The following is a 22,736-nucleotide window of genomic DNA, read 5'->3' as shown; positions in this document are numbered from 1 at the left end:
ATATATAATAGATTCAAACAATAAAAAGCCTAAGACTGCACAAGCCGTTTGACTTGATAATCCGAGGCCCTTCCATCTCAACAATCAAAACTTCGTCCACGCTGACTAAGTAAATTATATTAGACAAATCTTGTATGATAAATTCATTCAAAAAAATTGTTGATAAAGAAAATGAACTTCTGACCATTGATTAAACGCTTATTTATTACACCAATTCGGTTAATCTCATCGGCGAAATTGTTCTAATTTCTAGAAGAATCAGTGTCTCATTATAGGATTGGAAATTTTAGCTACATTGAAGTAAAGGAAATTAAATTTTTAACAAATCGCATACAATATCCTTTTTTAAAAAAAATTTAATTGGGTTCTTTTATTTAATCTATCCAAAAGTTGGCTAATTATATTAGAATATCGGGGAAAAAAAACAAAATTTAATATACGATATCAATGTTAAAAACATTTTAATATACTAATATAATATAAATTTTACCCTTCATCCTAATATTAGAAAGCACTATATTTCAAAAAACGAAAATAAAAAAAGAGGCTAATACAATAAAATTTGTATTCATCCATATAAAATAAAAACATAATCAGATATCTTTTTAGGGTATGGAATATTTAGTGGATCTACATATAAATATTTAACGTAACATATTATAAAAATAACTATTTCATTAATCTAATATAAATTCGTACTCAAGATCAGACAACCCTATTCTACAATTTTATTGATTGAGATGAAATTATTATATTCCACTTGTAAATTATAATTATCACAAAAAAATCATATAAGATCATCTTACATGTTATATATCAGTGAAACCGTCTCATTAGATATTTATATTATTTGTTTCAATAATCTTATCATAATAATAATACAACATGTGATGTTAAAAGTCAAAAGATTAACTTTTTTATAATAGACAAAAACTCATATGTGATCGTATCGCTGATAAATTTGTAAACATAAAAACTCTTGTGAGACGGTCTCATGGATCAATTTCGTGGGTCGAATCTCTTATTTAGGTCATCCATGAAAAAGTATTACTTTTTATGCTAATAGTATTACTTTTTATTGCGAATATCGCTAGGGTTGACCCGTCTCACAGATAAAAATTCATGATACCGTCTCACAAGAGACTTACTCATTTGTAAAATGGATATCCTACTCAATTCTATTGATAAAAAAAATATTATTTTTTCATGCCAAAAATATTAATTTTCACTTTGAATATTGATTAGATCGATACATCTCACGAATATATGTGTTTGATATCGTCTCACATGAGACGTGCTCTTAATAATAATAATAACGGGTATTGATTGGATCATCACATCTTACAAATATAGATGTCTCACGTGAGATCTACTCTTTATGCTGATAATAACAAAAACTTTCTTTCAAAAAATAATAATAACAATAATAATAACGATGTTAACAAAAAATAATCAATTATAAATAAGTACAAAAATACAATTTTAAATATGTATGTATGTCTTTTCGTTATATTTTGGTCCCTTAAATTAAAAAATAAAAATAAGGATAACAAATCAAAATTGAAGATCGAATAGATGCTAAAATTGAAAATAAATAAATATATAACAATAAAATTAGAGTTTTCCAAAAATTAATCCTTGAAAACGACAAAGAAAACTACTCGACAATGAAAGGATGAGAGTTTAATCACAACATTTGATGTTTCATTGGTCAATTTTGTGAGACGAATATCTTATTTAAATTACTCATGAAAAATATTATTTTTTATGTCAAAAGTATTACTTATTATTATAAATATGAGCTGAATTGAACCGTCTCGCCGGATAAATCTTCTCACAAGAGACCCCTACTCTTTTTAAATTGTCGGGAATAAATTTCTTTTTGTGAATAATTTACTAATACTATAGTTACACAAATGTTGTAAAGAAATGAATAAAATATAATTTTATTTTAATTTGACTGTGTTAATGTTTATGTTAAAAATACTAGTTGATTTGACAAACTAAATTTTATCAATTTAACAAATAGATTAACCCTAGTTTTCATTATTATTATTATTCATCAATAAAATATAAAATAGTATAAATTCTCAAACCCATTAATCTAATTATTTTCGTGTTAAAATTTAATTACTTTAAGTCAAATTGTTTGACATTTTTTAGGGAAAAAGAATAATAAATTTATTAGTTTGAATTCTTTATGTTGAAAAATAGTACATTATTGGGACATCACAACAATTGTGTATTAAAGACATTTTTTCTTTTTTCGAGTAATTTGTTACAAATAGATTTTGAATCTGAAACATAGTTTCAAACTCAAAACCATAATATAAGATAAATTATAAGCCATTCATTTGTCATATTAAAGACTTTGGCCAAATGGAATTATGAAAATGAATTAATAAAAATGTTACGGTTACGGATGTACGGGGTCGAGTGGTTTCTTGGTCCTCCGCGGGTGCTTGTGGATTCAAGGGTATTATTTCATAGGGTTGAATATGAGGCATTAATAATCCCACTAATTTCGTGTTATTTACACTCTTATGTTATATTAAAATAACAAATATGGGGAGAAATTTCAACCAATTCCGATCTGTTGTGAATTCAAAATATAATTCTCTTACACACATCATATACTATGTTTTGATGTTTATACAATTTTGTTATATTCTAAAATATGAAGAAGCGAGAAAAATAAGAAGTTGGCATTATTTGAAAATAAAAGTGGAAAACTTAAATTTTTTAAAGTATAATGTTTGATAAATATGTTATTTTAATACTACTTTTTATTATTAAATACACAAAAATTCTTATGAGACCGTCTCACATGTTAATTTTGTGAGACGGATCTCTAACCTGACTCAATCCATGAAAATAAATTATTTTTTTATTTCAAAAATATTATTTTTCGTTCAATGTATGAATCGAATCAACCCATATTACAAAGATAAATTTGTTTGATCGTCTCGCAAAAAACCTACTAAAAAACACAACAACAAAAAAAACTTATCGCGAATAGGGTTTGAATCATTTGATCTTGTGGTGTGAAATGTAATTTTATATTAGACAAAAATATTTGGATGATAACGTCAAGAAAAATTCATAGAACCAGCTTCTAGATTTGAGATTAAATTAAGTAGAAGCAAAATCCCCACAAAAAAATGAGTTTTTTAAATTGAAAAGTGAATAACCACTTTTTTTTAGAAGTCTCAAAGACTCCAACCATCCCTAAATTTATGGACTAATTAATTTATTTAGATATAACTACAATCTTCTTTTCCTAACGTTTTTTACGTTTGGACATGTTGGATTTTTTTAATAAATCTACCCATTTTCGTGGAAATCCACGACTGCCAATGTTTCACAAACCTGAGTAGGTCTTTTGTGAGACGATCTCACGAATCTTTATCTGTGAGACAGGTCAATCATACCGATATTCACAATAAAAAGTAATATTTTTTCATGGATGATCCAAATAAGAGATCCGTCTCACAAAATACGACCCTTGAGACCGTCTCACATAAGTTTTTGTCCCAACCCATAGATATCAAAACCTCGTAAAATATGGGATTTTTCCGAAGCCAAAATTAAATAATTATAGGTATGTCGACAGAAAGTCTTCGTTTAAATTAAAGTCAGCCAATTTAATTAATTATCATTACTTTAAACACAAGCCAGCTTACCCACTAAACATTTGTTTTAACAAAGTTGCACGTTCTCATTATACACCGACCTAAATTTTTTTAAAAATATAGAATATGTTCATTTACGGAACGTTGAGAAATTATGAGACTGGATTTGAACTTTTTAAATGAAGTATACATAATACGGCTCATCCATCAATTCAAATTTCTCGTGAATTAAAATAAGAAGAAATTATGATTTTGGTCTTTTTTTCTTCTTCTTTATGTGTGAATCTCACATCGTGTTGGGTTTTTTTTTCTTTTGATGTGGCCTTGATGTAGTGTCAATGTCACATTCATTCATGAGTTTCACATCATGTTGGGTCAACCGTGCATGAGTGAGAGTAGTAATGAGATGTGTAACCTCATAAGAAATTTTAGTGCTTCAAGTTAGTGACGTTGTGTCGTTTGGTCTGATTGGTTAGGTGGACCGTAAAAAAGTGACATCGCATCTTAACTGGTAATACTGACTCTGCTGAGGATATGACCGACGATAGGGAAACGGTAAGACTAATATTTAATACATATGAGACAATATCAGCAAATAGACAAGCACTTTCATGGATTCATAGGCTTAACAGCCCGATCCATTAGAACGGAAGTAAGTGCACTCTACACTGCCATCAATATAAAAAATAAAATTATGTCTTAACTAACAATTATAGCTTTTTGTCTGGTGATAAATATTCATCAACACTTCTGAAGATAAATGACTAAAATCTAAAGATAAATGAATGAAACCCATTTTAACAACATAAAACTAAAATCGAAAATAAACAAACATAGATAACACAAATTGAAAATTTTCTTTAAAATAATTTTAAATCCAAATTATAAATCCCCTCTTGAAATCCATTTCCTTTATCTTGAAGACAATTTTTTTTAAACCTTTTTTTAAGTGTGTGTGTATATATAGTTATATACTATTATCTACCATATTATAAAGTATTAGAGGCTTAGACTAAACTTCATTGTTATGTATTATCACACCATTTTTTTTCTTCCAATTTTATCCATACCTCATATTTCAATACTTAGTATTCATTTTGCGGACTTACAGTAAATTTAACATTTATAATAATAATAATAAAAAAAAAAAACACACACACACACACACACAAGATCTGGACAATAGTGGGCAACTCGGCCTCGATCAGCTAGCCAACAACAATGGAAGACTTCCAAAAATAAAATAAAGTAACAATAATTGGAGACCAAACTAATTCGTTGAAAATATATAAATCTTGAGCAATATCTTTGTAGGGAAAAACATTGTCTATCAGAAATAATTAGTTCTCCACGTAATTTGGCTCAATTCTCTTGCAGATCACTAGTACTGGTGATGATGGAGATTTCAAATTTAAGCAACTTTACTGAATTGGTAAGAGATTCATCGTGTTAGAATCTGAACCATTTCTTGAAAACAACCTCGTTTGTTCTTAAATTAGTTTCCATGTGTAAATGTTATATATATTTTCATGATGTAAGAGCTATATATATATATATATACACAATTGTGTGTTGAAAATATGCCTCATGCCTAGCAGGGATTAATGGATGATCCAAGTTTCTTCCATCAATGGCCCCTGGAATTGGATCTCGGCTCGGTCTCAATCGGTTCCATGTTTGAAGATTCACATCAAGCTTTCTCTCTGCAGCCGGGACCGGACCATGAACGAGCACCGGAGTCGACACAATACGAATCGAACAAGCCATCCAAGTACCTCAGAAGTAGCACCTCCACCAGTACTTTTTACTTCACCGACGATACAAACCCCGTAGGAATTTCGAAGCCTAAAATGGAAGCATGGACTCTGGATTTTCCCTCCGAGTGTGTCATTTCCGAATCTTCGTTCGGGAACAAGAATCACGTGCTGAAACCTTGCCAAGGAGCTAAGAGCGTCAGCAATAACACAAGGACGAAGGACAATGTTTTAGCTGAGAGGAAAAGGAGAGAAAAACTCACCCAAAGATTCATAGATCTGTCTGCTCTTGTCCCTGATCTGAAAAAGGTTCTCTCTTCACTTCAACCTATACTAATCTGCTGAAAAAAAATTAATATAATAATAAAAAAAACTATACTAATCTATTAATTTATGAAAGCTTAAACCTTATTTCTATTTCTTTTATAACGTGATTTCGGTGCATATCAGGTAAACTCATAGATTATACATTAGTAGCCTGCAAACCATGTTACTTAGGTAAATCGAATTGGAAAAATCCAACAGACTCTCGAGAATGTGTTGTTAGTGAGAGTCAAACTCATGATCATCGATCAAACGCTCACATACTTCCTCAGCTCGTTGAACCTTTTTCATAGCACGATCATGGCACGCCAAAGTTGCTTGAGCCATATTGTTATAGCAAGTTGTGCGTTTCGGTATAAAAGAGGGAACCCTAATATGATTTGCATAACATTGTTACGTTTAGCTATAACTTTGTTAGAACGACAAGTTTTCGATCATAAAATATGTGAGTTTAAGGAAAGTAATTGTTCACTCGAATTAATATACGGATGTTTATCTCAGTCGTGAGTCCTAAACTGGACTCAAATTATCTAACTATAAGCAAATATATAGTAGACAAAAGTGGTATCTAATGATTAAACTTGGGTTTTTCACAAACAGATGGACAAAGCTTCTATTCTTGGAGATGCCATCAAGTACACCAAACAACTCCAAGAAAGGGTGAAGATTCTTGAGCATCAAACCAAGAACAAATCCATTGAATCTGTCGTCTTCGTCAAGAAACATCTGCATTGTTCCGAGAATTCTTCCTCGGATCATAAAAGTGCCCCCATCATTGCAGAACCCCTCCCCGAAATCGAGGCTAGATTCTCAGATAACGATGTCCTGATTAACATTCAATGCGAGAAAAGAAATGGTTTGTTGGAGATCACAGTTGCTGAAATCGAGAAGCTGAAGTTATCAGTAGTAAACAGCAATGCTATTACCTTTGGAGACTCGGCTCTTTATATAGTAGTGATGGCTAAGGTACTTCCACATCCCACCAATATATTCATCACACGTTATAATGTTTCAAAACAGATTCATTTAAATATACATATGATCTTCTTGAACTTTCATATTTTGCTGCATGCATCGCCACTTTACAAGTTACAACTAGTCAACTACGACGAATATCGAACGAAATGCGAATCAGATTCACTTGAACATTAATTAAACTTATTGTTCAATATAATGTTGTGCAGAAGGATGAAGACACTACCACGAACACAAGGGAACTAGTCCAGAACTTGTGTATTGCTCTCCAAACACACTTGAAGTGAATTAAGTTGAAGAAATCTTGGTTCTTTCTGCCTCCCATGCATTTCCTGCCTATGAATATTATATTTAATCCTGCCACCTTAATTTTTCACCATTTCAACCCCATTAGTCATCTTGTTTTGCTCTGGCCTTCATGCTTTCTTTTTTCCCCTTCCGAAAATGGCTTCTTCCCCACCTCTTTTTCAAGGCCCCGATTCGCTTCGATTGACCATGTTTCTTCACCCGGCCTTCTGTTTGTATAGTGAATCAATCGCTCACAGCTTTACTGGGTGTTTTGACTGCAGAAGATCTTTATTGGTGGATTGAAATAAAGAGATTTGTACGAGAATTAATGTATTTCTTAATTAGGTCCCTCTATTTTGTGACTGATTAATCGAATTTGCTGACGTTCATACACTAATGAATTTGCATGATGAACTGTGGATCATTTGATATGTGCGTATTATTGCAGCAATTCCTTAAATTTCCAAATGTTCTTCCTAGTTCTACTATCTTTGATATAGACACCATTTGGTCATTACATGCGTGCTTGGACTACTCGTTTGCTTGCAGCCATATTCCTCAAACTATATGATACTCTATATATCTAATTAACTCTTTTATATATATATATATATATGAGTAGGTCTCTTGTGAGACGGTCTCACGAATCTTTATATGTGAGACAGGTCAATCATACTCATATTCACAATAAAAAATAATACTCTTAGCATAAAAAGTAATATTTTTTCATGGATGACACAAATAAGAGATCCGTCTCACAAAATACGACTCGTGATAGCGTCTCACACAAGTTTTTACTTATATAAATAATGAAGTCGGTCGATTCTGATTCTTCAAAAGTGATTATGATATGTTGATAAATAAAAACAAATTATACATTTTTATCTCCAATGTTTATCTAATCCAAAATTACTTTTTATATTCATTTATATAATTCACAATACATTATTCTTACGATCTCTAATAAAAATATTTTATTTAAAAACTAATCTAAAACATAATCTTTCGATATCTTTCTCAATGAAAATATATTGTACAATGTACATCATATTATGTATAGCAAAATCGTTGGGACATACGAGATCCATTTGATCCAACGCTTAATATGTTCGAAAACAAATTTTTCTTCGATAAAAAAATAAAAATATTTATATAAATATTTTTAATAAACAAATCATTTTAAAAAATAACAATACAAAATTTTTAATATAAAATAAATTAGTTTAAATGATTAAAACAAATTCCAAATTATATTTTAAAATTTTACTACACATCTAATAGAATTCCAAATTTATGAATTTAAAACTCAATTCCAAATCCAAATCCGAATCCGAATCCGAATCCGAATCTAATTTTTTATTTGTCCAAACTGGCCAGGGTACTTTGGTAACATAATTCTTTTCACTTGTCGTTCTACCTTCGGGAGGAAGAACCCAAAAACTTTTCTGATATCTCACGCCACTCGCTATTTTAGCTCCACAGTTCCATTCACAAATCCGCTTCGGAATCATTGATTTCGGTATGTATATCACTTTTTTTTTAAAAAAATTTAATAATAATTCATTAACGCTTTCGTTTGATTTTTGTCAAGCTATTGATTCTTGAAATTTGAATTTTTCTTTGTTAAGTTCTTCAGTTGGGGGGGGGGGGATTCTTTGATTACAAACTATTATCCTGAAAAAAGATATGGAATTTGTTTTGAATTTATTGTTTAAGCATTTGTTTCGACTTCGATGTACTTTTATTGCTCAGTTCACTTCAAATACTTGTAGCGGTCCTGAATTAGTGGGGGTTTTTCGAGATTTGTGAATATTTCTGCGTTTTCTGCCCTGGGAAACTGGAGGAAAACAAGAATGCTGATCTTCTTTACGTTTCGATAGATTTGGATTTTATTTATGATGAAACGAATCCATTCATTCTTGCAAGAATAAATATTATACTCCCTATTTAATTGATGTAGTTTTCTCTTCTTTTCTTCTTATTTAATGATTGTGGTTTTGTTCATTCATCGTACGGAGTTATCAAGTCGATCAAGTTTCCGGCTATTGGCCCTACTAGGTTTATGTATGTTGTGTTATATTCAGTGATCCTACATTCTGAGGTTGAGTGAGATTTACATCCTTACCATTTCTGTTTAGGTGAGATTTGCCATTCATGATTTTGTATTCATTCCAATACTTAATTTTTTTGTCATAAAATGTTTGGAGTAATAAAAACTACTTGGACTGGACAACTGAGAAGTAATTTGAAGGATCCAGTAAGGGCAAATGATGTATTTATCCTTGTACGTTATTTGCAGGGGACAAATTATTTGACGGGAATGTTAGTTTTATATTGAAATTAGGGAACTGACATATTTCCAAGAGAGTCACTTAGACTGGTCTATCTTTATGAATCTGCTAATTATTGTTAATATCAGTGAATTTTGTAATATAGGACTTTTACAGAATCTATCCATTTTGATCTGCAATTTTTTCAGATATTTGAAATTTTCATCTTGGAAATGACTTCAATGTGATATTCTGACATCCTCGCAGTCATTGGTAAAATACTCCAAGTTTAGCATTTTCTTTGCTTTTTCCCAGTTATGGAGTTTATTATCTTGAGCATATAATCTAAAATGTTCGGGCTAACCTTGGGAATGTAAATGAATTTAGTGATTTTCTCAAATAACCAGTGCTCCCCTGAATGATCAGAAATAATTTGAATATGGAAGATATATGTTATAGTTTGCGGTATTGAACTTTATGTGAATTAGTGGAACAAGTTACTGGTTTTTGTGGATCTTTTAAATTTAAATTGCCATTTACCCACAATAGCTCTTTCCTGATTTTTTCGTTGTTTAGATTGTATACCATCCATTGTCATGAACTAGGTGTTATAGCGGCCACAATACCTTATCTGTGTAATAGTTTGATCACTGCCCAACTACTCAGCATCCTTAATTATGCAGTATCTTGTTCCTCCGATTAAATCTATTTGAGCTGCTTTTTGCAGAAGCTTGTTAAGTATGGAGCTGAATACTATTAAAGATTCATTTGAGAGGATAGCAAAAAAGCAAAAGCTATCATGTTCGTTGTCCAAAGAATTGATCGACCAAGTTAGTCAGGAAATCGAGCATACGTTATCAAGTATTCAATCAGGTAAAACGGCTGACATTCATCAGCGATTAATTCTCGCAAATCAAAAGGCCAAGGATGCAGTGGTTGGCTCAAACAATCAATCTGATGGAATGCAGCGAGAACTCAATATAAATATCACCAAGTTTCAGAAGCTTATTGAGAAATCATTTAATCCTGACATATCAAAGGCATGTAGAGATATTGATTTTGAACCGGGTATAGTTAATCAGATCATCATCAACCACTTCTACCGTGAAGGTCAATTTGATATCGTAGACTGCTTACTAAAAGAAGCTGGTGAAGATGAACCAATTTCCCTGAAGTTGCAATTTCAAGAAATACATGAAATTCTGGAGGGCATTAAGTGTAGAAATTTTGAGCCTGCTCTCGGTTGGGTCGCTGCAAACCGTGAGAAACTTAACGAATCTGGTTCTGATCTTGAGCTAAAACTTCACAAGCTGCAGTTTGTAGACATTTTACAGAAACAAGGCCGGGCCGGCGCTCTCAAATACGCCAGAATGCGCCTTGTTCCTCTAGCTTCTCGTCACATGACAGAGTTACAAAAGCTAATGGGTAGCCTACTGTGGGGAGCAAAGCTCGAAAAATCTCCGTATGCTGATTTGGTCTCCCCAGTCCTTTGGGAAGAACTGGCTGGTGAGATTATGCGGACGTTCTGCAATTTCGCTGGACAATCCTTTCAGAACCCTCTGAAAGTTGCTATGGCGGCTGGGTTAGAAGGGCTGCCTACACTCTTAAAATTGGTCAACTTTATGTCTCCAAATACACAGGAGTGGCAAGATATGAAACAGTTACCCGTAGCAGTCGAGTTGGGGGAAGAATTTCGATTTCATTCAGTCTTTGTGTGCCCCGTGAGTCGCGAGCAGGCTAGTGAAGAAAACCCGCCTATGATGTTGCCGTGTGGGCACGTACTATGCAAGCAGTCCATCCATAAACTCTCGAAAGGAAATTCTCGGGGTTTCAAGTGTACATACTGCCCTCTAGATGCTTCAGCAGCACAATGCAGGCAATTGTATTTCTGATATGTTAGGATCTTGATTTTGTTCTTGTTCAAACAAACATTTGACATTTTGTAGATACTGTTTTCCCAAATATATGTCAATACATTTTAGCTCAAATAAGATTTCTGCTCGATGAACGGTCTCCAATCTTTTGAATTCTGTAGTGGATAATCTGATTCATACATGTCCTATATATATATATATATATATAGTTCATGAAAAATCTTATCTTATAATGTATGACACACTCGTCTTTGACATGATATATGTTGTGTTTGCGTATAAATAATAAAAAGGAAATTAAAAAAAAAGTGACATCTTAGTTGCAATTTTTTTGTTAGTTTTCACACCCACACATTTCCACTTGGCTCTCACCGACTTATTGTGTTTGCGTATAAATAATAAACTAACTTTTGATTGGCAAAGGACTAAAGTCGAAGTAAAACTAGAGTTTGGGAGTTTATTGAAAAATTACCCTTAATAATTAATAGTAAAATATTATTATCATAATCACAGGAAATTATTAGGATCCGAATTCATTTTAAAATAATTTAAACTCTATGGGAATTATATGATTCAAATTTCAACTTAATTTAAAGTTATATCAGAAACTTAAGAAAAAACAACTCATTATAATAGACATATTTTTTGGAACCACAACCACTACGTACTCTTCATGCACATTGGATCCCTTCAGGTTCGATGTTTCATTAAAAAACGTTATATGATATATGATATGTACTATCGAAAAGATGTTGACAGAACTCATTATTCTTTAATCTCGTACCAAACGCGAAGTGGTGAGGTTCACTCCCTTGTTCTTTTCTCTCTCTTTCTATGAGCTGCACCCTGAGATGTCACTCCCCCTCACGCTTTTTGGGCTCACGATCGAGGGAGCTCCTCGGAGGGGCTAGCTCATAGCAGAGAGAAGAATAGAGCCGTGACTGAGCTCTAAAACCGGCTCCAGAATTCCGCTAACGGAAATCCAGACTCGATGTTTAAAAGACAACTCATCATTGATGAATTCGTAATTCCTGCTCCTTTCTGTAGGTTCCTCAGATCGTGCTATGGGTTTTGTGGCGAGCTCGAGTCAACAAGATACCAAACTCGAACCACTCGCGGGACATCAATATAATATTTTAGTTGACTCCTTCAGAGTTCAACCGTTAGTCCTCGAACAACTCCAATATGTTGTGATGGTTTGAAAGTAATCGTATCATGAAATCGATATATTGTTTCACATCACCCTTTTATAAAACTTGAGGTCATTTTCTCGGAAGGTTTCTCCATCACTTTATTCATTCGAGAGGAGAATAAGTAATTTTATATCAATTAACAAACTCTTTTGATCTAAATTAAGAGATATAATAGCATATATGGATAAAAAACTACAATAAGTTAGAAGGTTTTTCCAGAAAACATGTCGGTATCTATGAAAAATATTATTATTCGTATATTTTTTTCCTCTCAATTTTGATTTGAGCGTCGGATGGACTTTGCAGGATACATCGGCTATTCTGCGACAGCAACACATTTTTTTTCATTAAACAGATTTTATGACAGTTTTAACTTAATCGAAGAATCGTTTTATTTACTCATGCATCCAAGATTCAGAAGATTGATGTTGGTCGCATCGGTTCCTATGGTGATAANTTTTAATATATAATAAAATATCTTACAATCTTCTCCAACTAGTGAAATTGTTTGAAAAAATATGACAAGAAACTCAAGAACAAAGAATGGAAACAGAAGCTATCTGCACACAAATTTACCAGAAAACAAAGGCTGATGAATTTAAGGCCTAAAGCCGCAGGTATCCTTCTTTTCAGATCTTTCTACCCCAGTTCTCCTGATATAGGATTTCTTATTTAGTGAATAACTTCTTTTCAAGACCTGCTTTCTACGCCACTCGGTTATACGGCTATAGAGAGCTGGGAAAATGAAGCACAAGAGAACAATCACTAGCATTGTCAAACAAAGAAACATCACGTTGCGGAAACCGTCCTTCAAAGCTGGATCTCGTTGCACGGTCCAAGGAACTCCTCCCACGTTCATCCCGAAGACTGAAAAAAAAGAGAGACTAATTACTGGGGTGTGGAAAAGATACAAAGGAGAGTTAGGTGAAGAACTGACCTCCAGTGATTATTGATAATGGAAGAAATATGATGGAAAGGAAAGAAAGATAGTATAGTTTTCTGTTTATTTGCTCGGATTGCCAGCTGTCGAGGCCAGCTTGAATCGCTGTGACACGATTCGCGATAAACCCAACGTTCTCCTTCAGTCTCCTTATCCGTCCAATCAACTCCTCTAAGGCGTTTACATCTTCGTGGGCGAACCAGTCTTTTGATGAACATTTCTCCTTAACTCGAGGGAATACTTGCTCTCCGTGTGCAATCACCTGTAGTTTGGTAAAACATGGATAAAATCAAAATGAAAGTAGAATATGAATCAGAATTTAGCTCTTTATTAACTTCATTTGATCATTTATCAAAATGTTAAGAACCTGCAACAGTCGTTGCAAGTCGAGATGCAATTTTGGAAATTTTCTGTCATCTAACATTTGTTTCTTCAAAGCAAAACCACCTGTAACCAGATCAAAAGGTTATGTATTATAAAGGAAATATTACTCAAAAAGTCTGAAAAGAAAATCAAATTTTCATCTTATTTCTTGTGAGTTTTGATACAGTTAACAAGAGAGTGGTGTATGTATGTGTGTTAGGTGTATGTAGATGCGGAAAAAAGAGCAGTTGAAAATTCTATGCAAGCATTATTACTCGAATTCCAAATGCAGTCACGAGAACTAGTTCCATCTACATACTCCAGCGGCACAAGATTGACAAAACATGACATAACTTACTGATTCAAAAGACAGACCAAGATTAGCATTTTCGTGAGATCAGGACACATATTGCATTCGAAAGAAAATGTACCTCTGTCCAGCTCAAACTCGATCGAGTTCAGGTCAATCTCAAGCTCGGAAACAACATCTTGAAGTTGATCCACATGAGTATCGATTATATGAACAACAAGATTTGAAACCTTTCTAGGAACTGGATTATCAGCTTCCTCCGAATGATTCATTGTCAAAAGAAAATCAAGAACATGTTCTTGAATCACTATCCCACCACCCCTATCCTTTTGCTCTGTATTCTCATAACCAATACTCTCCACGACCGGAATCTCCGACAGTAAAGATTCATAAGCTGGAGAGAATCCCAGTCTCGGAACACGGCCCAAAGACACCGTAATAATTGAACGCTCCGTAACTCTTGCAGCAATTCTATACGTAAATTTGCTAGAAGCAGGACCAGGTGAATTAACTCGAAACACTAGAGCACCATCAACATAACCACAAAAGGGTCCATTGCTAACGAGTGAGAGGATGTCTTGAAGCTTCAGGGGCGGGCAAAGAACGTCAATAAGATATTGTGCTGATTGTGAAAGTTTCTGGTTTCCTTTTGGAAGCTCCACGTGATACCAACAGAATTCTTTGCCTCTACCCTCCATAAGATCCCAATCCTTGTTATAATAATTCCCTTCACCATCAAATATATAAGCCTTTTGTCTCACAGCACCAGGGTAACGGGAGAGGTGAAAATGGATCTCTTCAACTTTTCTGCCCGTTAGTGGTTCTCTATCTGGATCCTCACCCTCTCCATTCGCAAAGTTGAGCTCCATTAATTTTCAAAAATTATCACTAATTGATAAATACAGGAACGCTAGCAAAGAATTCCAATAATGCACTCTTCTTATTCAACCTTAGCGCCCCATTTTCAAAGTTCAATTAATATGAATTGAACAAGCAAGAAAATTTACCAACTTCTGGATGAAATGTATGAACAATAACTTTAGATCATCGAAGAAACAACCATAAATCCCCAAAATATACCAAGATCAAGTCCAACAATCACGTCTGCAAATAAATAATTCAAAAACTCAACCCCAAACTTGCATCATCATTCATCACTTCAACAGAAAAAGAATCAACCACCATCCAAATGACTTGCAACCTCAGCAACAATCATGGTCATCGATCATTACAACTCACCAGAAAAATTACGAAACCAAATGCTTCAGCTTTCATCAACGCAATTCAATACAGAAAATCAAAGGATTTACCTTCAGAGTTGCCACCACGACTTGAAATTTAGAAGTCAAAACACTTGAATGACGAGAACCCAATTGAGAACAATCAAAACCCACCAGAAAAAACCGATCCGAAACAATAAAAAGTCAATCTTGAAGATGGACCCCGAAGATATGAAACCCAGTTGTATTTCCTCATCTGCTGGAGTGGGACAAATAGTTTTATCCACACGCAATTAGGACAGAAGCAAGTATATTTTTTTAATTTTATTTTTACACAAATCAAGAGTATTATTCTGTAATCTGATTCATATTTTGAATCAAAAATAATATTTTTAATATTAAAAATAATACGAATCGAATAAAAAATTTATTTCATAAAATTGATTCGTAAGACAATCTGATAATTTTTTTAATATAAAATAATCAAAGAAATTAAATTAAAAGACCACAATTTTACTGATTAGATTTTGAAACATATATATAGAAAATATGATGAAAAAATTATTTTTTTATATAACAAAGGAGGTTATAATTATATGTTAATATTTTTAAGAGGGTCTATGAATTTATTACAAAAACATGTGGTTTAAAATGTTTTTAAAACTGGACCATACTGACCAGTTAGATCGGCAACCGGTCATGGGTTTGGTATGACCAGTCACCTTTTTTAAATTATTTTTTTTAGAAATTGATTANTTTGAGATATTTATAATTTAAAATATATAATTTAATATATTATATTATTATTTTATATGATATAATAGTTTTCCGATCGACAGTTCGATTGAACTTTTCCGATTGGTTGAACTGTTTTCTAGAATAGATCAATCCGATCACCCATCCAATTATAAAAATATTAGTTTAAATGTCTATTTATTTTTCATCAGTACATTATTAACTCTTTTGATATCTTACAAAGGGAATTTATCCACGTTCATACAACACTTCACGTTTTATATGTGCACTTAAAAAAACTTTTTAAATTTTTTATCAAAACAAATATTTTAATATTTTTAATTATATTCTTTTCAGTAGAATATATTTACGAATCTTTTTGAAGAAAAAAACATTAAAATCACCTTTTTGTTTTAGTTTTTTAACAATTGGGATTGATTTGATATTATTTAGAAGTCTATATTTAGAATGTCCAAATTAATTTTTATGAGCGCATCTCCCTTAAAAAATTAAAACAGCTTATAAAATCTAAAAATAAATAATTTGACAACTTATAAACTATTTTATGGAAAACAAATTGGGAGTAGGTCTCTTGTGAGACGGTCTTCGAATCTTTATCTGTGAGACGGGTCAACCCTACCGATATTCACAATAAAAAATAATACCCTTAACATAAAAAGTAATACTTTTTTCATGGATGACCCAAATAAGATATTCGACCCATGAAATTGATCTGCTAGACCATCTCACAAGAGTTTTTGTGTATTTGTTGTAAATAAAAGTGATACCCTAGTAAGAACCCGGGTCATTGATGACCCGGGATATTAAATGGATTCCCATATTAGGGTCAATTGGCAGGATGGATTCTTCTGAAGCCGGGCCGGTGCAAGCCCGGGCTCTACTCTCCGGGCAACCAGACGCCCTAGCTCTTGTATAAATCTCCAGGGAGTAATTCTACCTGGGAACCTCGAAAAGCGTGATGCACTTGAGTATATTGATATGGACAATCTTATCTGTCAGAGCAACTTGACTTTGGCGTGTCATATAAGTCATCAGGAGGTATGGACGGCCGACTTGACATATTTAGTAGGTAGGCGCGGGAAACGAGGTACCTACCCCATTTTCTCCTATAAATAGCAGGTATCCTTCTCATTTACTGATTCTGAAATCTTTGACCTCTTAAGCATTATACATCTTTTCTCCCAAATATTGCTTGTGTTCATCTTCAACCTGCTGACTTAAGCATCGGAGTGGCCGCGTCGGACACCCCTCCGGCGCCCATTCACGAGTTCTTTTCATTGTTTGTCGGTGCTATTGAAGCCATTATCTTCACTCAAATTCCCCAAAAACTATAAATTATTGATTTGACCCGTTACAGCTCCTTACCCGGCTCATCCATTTCAACGAATTCACATAATTGGCGCCGTCTGTGGGAACTTGAGCTCAAGACGTAGATATGGTTTTCATTAAAAAAATAAGTCCGACCAGCTCGGCACTCAGATTTTATCTAGGAATTTTCATATGAGCTCGAAGCTCAGCAGCTATTCCGGATTGGCGTGGAAAAGTATTTGCTATGTGCTCAGTAGCATACAACTATATTAGACACCTAATTTAGCTCAACTAGATAAGTTTCACTCTACCGAAAATAAATTCTAATTCAGTATTTCCAGGTTAGTGATTTGGTTTTTAATAAAACTAATATAGCAGAAGAAGCAGAAAAGTTAAGAGCCCGGCAGACATGCCAGAACCCGGGCAGACCATGCCAGATCCCGGGCAGATCATGCCAGAGCCCAGACAGACATCCAGAGCCCGGACAGACATGCCAGAACCCGGGTATACCATGCCAGATCTCGGGCAGATCATGCCAGAGCCCAGGCAGACATCCAGATCCCGGGCAGACCATGCCAGATCCCGGGCAGATCATGCCAGAGCCCAGGCAGACATCCAGAGCCCGGACAGACATGCCAGAACCCGGGCAGATCATGCCATAGCCCAGGCAGACATCCAGATCCCGAGCAGACCATGCCAGATCTCGAGCAGATCATGCCAGAGCCCGGACAGACATCGAGATCCCGGGCAGACATGCTAGATCACCCCGACACCTTCTTGAAAGTCCGGGAAGCATGAGGCCCCAGCATTCTTATTTAAATACCGGGAGGCATGAGACCCAGGCACCCTTATCTTAAGCCCAGGGCACAAACACCCTGGCTCGGGGAACCACACGTCGACCATTCACAAGTCCCGGGACATGTTCTCCGGCCCAAGGCTCCGCACCTTGGTTCTAAAAGTCCAGGGATCCGTATCCTGGTTCGGGGCTCCGTACCTCGACCATTCATGAAGGCCAGGGCTCCGCACCCTGGTTATCTATTAAGTCCAGGGACTTGTATCCTGGCCCGGGGCTCTGCACCTCGATCATTTCGAGCCCGGGAGACACGAGGCCCCGACATCTTATCTCAAGTCCATGAGACGCGAGACTCCGGCTCCTCATCCCATCTTTGGGAGACATGAAGCCCCCGATGCTGTTATATAACAAGATTGATCATCTCTTTAGGAACCCAAGCATGACGAATCGAGACAGCGACTATAAACCTAGCCAGACTATTTAGGGATGAGTGGTGATACCCTGGGAAGAACCCGGGTCATTGATGACCCGGGGTATTAAATGGATTCCCAAATTAGGGTCAATTGGCAGGATGAATTCTTCTGAAGCCGGGCCGGTGCAAGCCCGAGCTCTACTCCCCAGGCAACCAGACGCCCGAGCTCTTGTATAAATCTCCAGGGAGGAATTCTACCTGGGAACCTCGAAAAGCGTGATGCACTTGAGTATATTGATATGGACAATCTTATCTGTCAGAGCAACTTGACTTTGGCGTGTCATATAAGTCATCAGGAGGTATGAACGGCCGACTTGACATATTTAGTAGGTAGGCGCGGGAAACGAGGTACCTACCCCATTTTCTCCTATAAATAGCAGGTATCTTTCTCATTTACTGATTCTGAAATCTTTGAACTCTTAAGCAGTATACATGTGTCTCCCAAATATTGCTTGTGTTCATCTTCAACCTGCTGACTTAAGCATTGGAGTGGCCACGTCGGACACCCCTCCGGCGCCCATTCACGAGTTCTTTTCATTGTTTGCAGGTGCTATTGAAGCCATTATCTTCACTCAAATTCCCCAAAAACTATAAATTATTGATTTGACCCGTTGGAGCTCCTTACCCGGCTCATCCATTTCAACGAAGTCACATCAAAAAGGTTGGCACCAAAATAGTATTATAATGGCTTTTTAAGTGCGTTTTTTAAAAATGCTTTTTTTAACAAAACACGATTTTTAAGATGTACTTTTAAATTTAATAACTTGATATCTAGAAACCAAACGGGCTCTGTATGTATCTTCCTGAAGACTGTATCCTTTGGGGTGAAGTTTGGAAAGTGTTCAAAGAAGGGAGAGACCCTTTCAACCAATTACAGCATGGAATCCATCATTTATACGCCTTCTTCCAGTCAAAAAAATATCTCAGCAACCATGCCCGCCCTCACACTCACAGGGGCCAAAAAAAAATTTTTATTAGTCTCGTGTTGTTGTGGTCTGCATCTAAATAGTATGTGCATTGGACATTTAAAAAAAATTTGGACATTGACACATTGAGAACATTATTAAATATAATGATTGTGTTCATTTGGGACTTAATCCAATTTTGTAGATCCCAAACAGTAAAACTATAGGGTAGATTAATTAAATTTTTTAAAAATTTAGTATGCATAAAATGATAATGTTTGTCCAATATATTTATTATTTTATCTTGTGTCAACTCGTGTGTTAAATTTTTATACTTTACTTTTGATTATTTGGCCTCTTTTCTTGAATTTATATAGTTGAACACATTTCAAAAAAATAGAACATAAAAAATTGTAATACTTACCTATTTTATATATCTTTATTTTCTATTTTCTTGAATAAAATATTATATATATTATTTAAAACAAATCATATATTTTTACAATATTGGTTCCATATATTTATCATTTTGTTATTTTGATAGTTTATATTGATAAATTTCAATTTTAGTAACGTATCTTACGATTTTTGGCAATTTCAATCTTTTTCCAATATAATTGTTCATATGACAGTGCATTATGTTAAAGCCATGTTGATGTTGTGGCGCACGAAGAAAAAAATCGCAAAGAGATAAATATATAACTCGTATATTATATTTTCCTTATATCTATTATTTAGTTATTTTTAATTTACAAACTGAGCTTTACAGTTATTTATCACAACAAGATTTTTTTAACATATCGTCTCAGACCATGTGCACCACAGATACGGCTCTGGTCGTGGGCTTTCTTTTAAATATGATAATGAGTTAAACCTACACTCAATCAGTTAGGTAATCACAACTCGCCCGATAAATACTTTTTTAGCATACAAAACTCAGCCTCACGAGTCACGGCTCACTTAAAGCATTCTCAATTTTCATGTTATCTTCCCAATTCCCATTGATCATTATCTTCCTTATTGCCTTTAACCATAACTTTTAAATAGAAGAAAACTGAAAATCTTGAGCATGTTAAATATATATTCTCATTTTTTTTAAAAATATTCTGATATTATTATTTATCATTTATCTTTTATAAATAATAATGATAATAACTAACATAAATTTTTTTAATTAATTTTAATAATAAATAAATATAAAAATATTAATAAAATTAAGATTAGTAATAAAAGATAATATAAAATTTATAATAAATGGAATAATAATAATTAATAATATGATAATAAATAAATAAATAAATAAAGACGATAATAGTTACCGTTTAATAATAGTTAAATAACAAAAGTAATAGTAAAACATAACCAAAAATAATAATAAAAAAATTAATAATTAATTCAACGATAGAAAAAATATTATTTACTAATAAATAATGTGAGGACCCGGACGCTAATCATGTTCTTAATCGTCATTGGGACTAATTAATCAATTATAATAAACATGGTCTAAATTTTTTTTTTTTTCAATATAATAACAAATGCGGAACGTAATGGAATCACTCTACTATACATATCAGTATAAAAGCCAAGTACAAGTTTTGTACTATATACAATCATTTACAAACTAAGGTTCAATTACTAAATATCAAGTGTTCAACCCTATCTCAGATCAAGTCCGTAGTCTCCACTCTAATCACGATCTCTANTTTTGATATATATCTGATATCTGCTTCATGCTTTATATTAATTATATGATTGCATGTTTCGTTGATTTATACTGGGATTTGTTCTCACCGGAGTTATCCGGCTGANATCGTGCAATGTGTCCGTGGCGATCCCGCCACTATCAGGTACTTCTGTCACAAGATCACTCGTCTAAACACATGCTCTCTATACATCAATAGAACAAGCATATCAAATCAAATCAATGTAAATAATAACAAATAGTATGTGATTTAGGGAAACACAAGTATATCCTACTTGTGTCGATCTCCCAATACCACATTGACTTATACATTTCTTTTATCGCAGTTCTGATGACGTTCCTGTCTGGAATTCAAAGTCTGTCAACCCTCAGTCTGGTTTCAAATAATACCATATTAATATACTACTCAGATCAATATCGAATCTGATAAATCTGGATTTAATTCAAAATCAGCGGCATAACGGAACAATCCCGATATCCCCGTCAATACAATCTCAACCGATATTATTTACAATCCATAACCAATATCCAATACAATCTGTAACCAATCAATCATCCAAATCTGTCCAATATCAATTAATATACTCTAAAAAATTATAACAATTCCATGATCAATATGTTTCTCAATCTGACTTCGATTCTACGATGTCTAACATGTCAAGAACATCATATATGAATCCTATTCAATTCTAACAATATCATAATTTCTAAACATATCAAAACGTAACAAAACTTACGTCAAGTTGGAGCCTGCGTCGATAGGAACACAATACCGAAGTCGGATTCAAAATCTAACGGACGGATCGAAATATAAAGGCGTAAGGATTTTTCACACTTCTCCAGAAGCTTTTCTCGATTCTTTATGATGGAAATGAGCGACAATGCCAAGTTGATAGATATATATATATTGCATGTCTAGAGCTAGGTGGCTTATCCTTTCACGCAACACGTCTCTCGACATCACTCGGTGCATATGCGCAAGACATTATGTCTCAGCGCGTAGCATGCACAGCGCCTGGCGCATATGCACGCCCCTGCTCGGCGCATATGCGCGAGGTTCTCTCGAATTGCACTTGATTCATCGCACAACTCGCTCATATGCGCGTACACTCCTCGCGCATATGCGCGAGGTTCTCTGCCCCTCGCGCGCACATGCGCGGATCCAAGTCGCGCATATGCGCGAGGCTCAATCCTCACACATAATTCAACTTTCCTTTCCGCCTTCCCCGGTCTAATCCGTTCCATCTATAATCACATTAATTAATCAACAAATCATATCAGATTACAATAATCAAATTTTCGGGCATTACAAATAAAGTATTAATAATAATGATAGTAATAATAGAATACTAATTGTAATAATATTTAATATTAATATTATTTTTAAACTATTAATAATTTTATAATAATAAATAGAAAACTATAATAATTATTTAATAATAATAATAAAGAAAATGTAATAATGATAATATTAAATAAAATATTAATATTTAATAGCATCTTGTAATTATAATAACCGTAGATAATGATGATGATAGTAATAGTAAAAGTAAATAATTTTTATTTAGATATTTAATTAATTAATAAGTCTGAAACGATGTCACATATATATATTTATGAGAATATTATTCAATAAGTCTGAAACGTCTATATTAAT

General features: G+C 33.8%; 4 protein-coding genes across 10 annotated transcripts in view; 2 read left to right on the top strand and 2 right to left on the bottom strand.

Annotated features, from left to right (window-relative positions):
- LOC140984804 (probable pectin methylesterase CGR3) overlaps nt 1–22,736 on the bottom strand; it is a 72,426-nt gene that overhangs the window by 44,988 nt on the left and 4,702 nt on the right. The window lies entirely within an intron of this gene.
- Nucleotides 4,956–7,373, top strand: LOC140985337 (transcription factor bHLH25-like). The gene is made up of 4 exons (XM_073453168.1): nt 4,956–5,064; nt 5,231–5,695; nt 6,311–6,676; nt 6,895–7,373. The coding sequence occupies exons 1-4, from the start codon at nt 5,026–5,028 to the stop codon at nt 6,970–6,972; spliced, it is 948 nt and encodes a 315-aa protein (XP_073309269.1). The 5' UTR covers nt 4,956–5,025; the 3' UTR covers nt 6,973–7,373.
- LOC140985287 (protein RMD5 homolog) lies at nt 8,355–11,261 on the top strand. 6 transcript variants are annotated; one of them, XM_073453093.1, is made up of 4 exons: nt 8,355–8,492; nt 9,000–9,111; nt 9,273–9,353; nt 9,971–11,261. In XM_073453093.1, exon 4 carries the CDS (start codon nt 9,984–9,986, stop codon nt 11,133–11,135), a length of 1,152 nt encoding a protein of 383 aa, XP_073309194.1. In that variant the 5' UTR covers nt 8,355–8,492; nt 9,000–9,111; nt 9,273–9,353; nt 9,971–9,983; the 3' UTR covers nt 11,136–11,261. The 6 variants fall into 6 exon arrangements, with proteins under 6 accessions (XP_073309194.1, XP_073309197.1, XP_073309193.1 ...); XM_073453094.1 differs by having other exon boundaries at nt 8,357–8,492; nt 9,032–9,111; XM_073453096.1 differs by lacking the exon at nt 9,273–9,353.
- Nucleotides 12,807–15,383, bottom strand: LOC140985012 (uncharacterized). Of its 2 annotated transcripts, XM_073452733.1 has the most exons (5): nt 15,234–15,377; nt 14,045–15,124; nt 13,618–13,697; nt 13,248–13,512; nt 12,807–13,177 (listed from the first exon to the last, which is right to left on the bottom strand). In XM_073452733.1, exons 2-5 carry the CDS (start codon nt 14,790–14,792, stop codon nt 12,909–12,911), a joined length of 1,362 nt encoding a protein of 453 aa, XP_073308834.1. In that variant the 5' UTR covers nt 14,793–15,124; nt 15,234–15,377; the 3' UTR covers nt 12,807–12,908. The 2 variants fall into 2 exon arrangements, with proteins under 2 accessions (XP_073308834.1, XP_073308833.1); XM_073452732.1 differs by having other exon boundaries at nt 14,045–15,383.

The sequence above is a fragment of the Primulina huaijiensis genome, chromosome 9 (genome assembly GCF_012295235.1).
Source record: "Primulina huaijiensis isolate GDHJ02 chromosome 9, ASM1229523v2, whole genome shotgun sequence".
In the NCBI taxonomy this organism is placed as follows: Eukaryota; Viridiplantae; Streptophyta; class Magnoliopsida; order Lamiales; family Gesneriaceae; genus Primulina; species Primulina huaijiensis.
Note: the sequence above shows the minus strand (reverse complement) of the source record. Positions and strands in the feature narration are given on the sequence as shown.

Bases quoted from the DNA above. Each gene is read 5' to 3' on its own strand.
- LOC140985337 (XM_073453168.1), top strand. From the start codon at position 5,026: ATGATGGAGATTTCAAATTTAAGCAACTTTACTGAATTG. The intron at 5,065-5,230 runs GTAAGAGATTCA...CATGCCTAGCAG, and splicing joins TAAGCAACTTTACTGAATTG to GGATTAATGGATGATCCAAG. The intron at 5,696-6,310 runs GTTCTCTCTTCA...TTTCACAAACAG, and splicing joins TTGTCCCTGATCTGAAAAAG to ATGGACAAAGCTTCTATTCT.
- LOC140985287 (XM_073453092.1), top strand. From the start codon at position 9,984: ATGGAGCTGAATACTATTAAAGATTCATTTGAGAGGATAGCAAAAAAG.
- LOC140985012 (XM_073452732.1), bottom strand. From the start codon at position 14,792: ATGGAGCTCAACTTTGCGAATGGAGAGGGTGAGGATCCAGATAGAGAA. The intron at 13,698-14,044 runs GTACATTTTCTT...ATCTGGTTACAG, and splicing joins CGAGTTTGAGCTGGACAGAG to GTGGTTTTGCTTTGAAGAAA. The intron at 13,513-13,617 runs GTTCTTAACATT...ACCAAACTACAG, and splicing joins ACTTGCAACGACTGTTGCAG to GTGATTGCACACGGAGAGCA.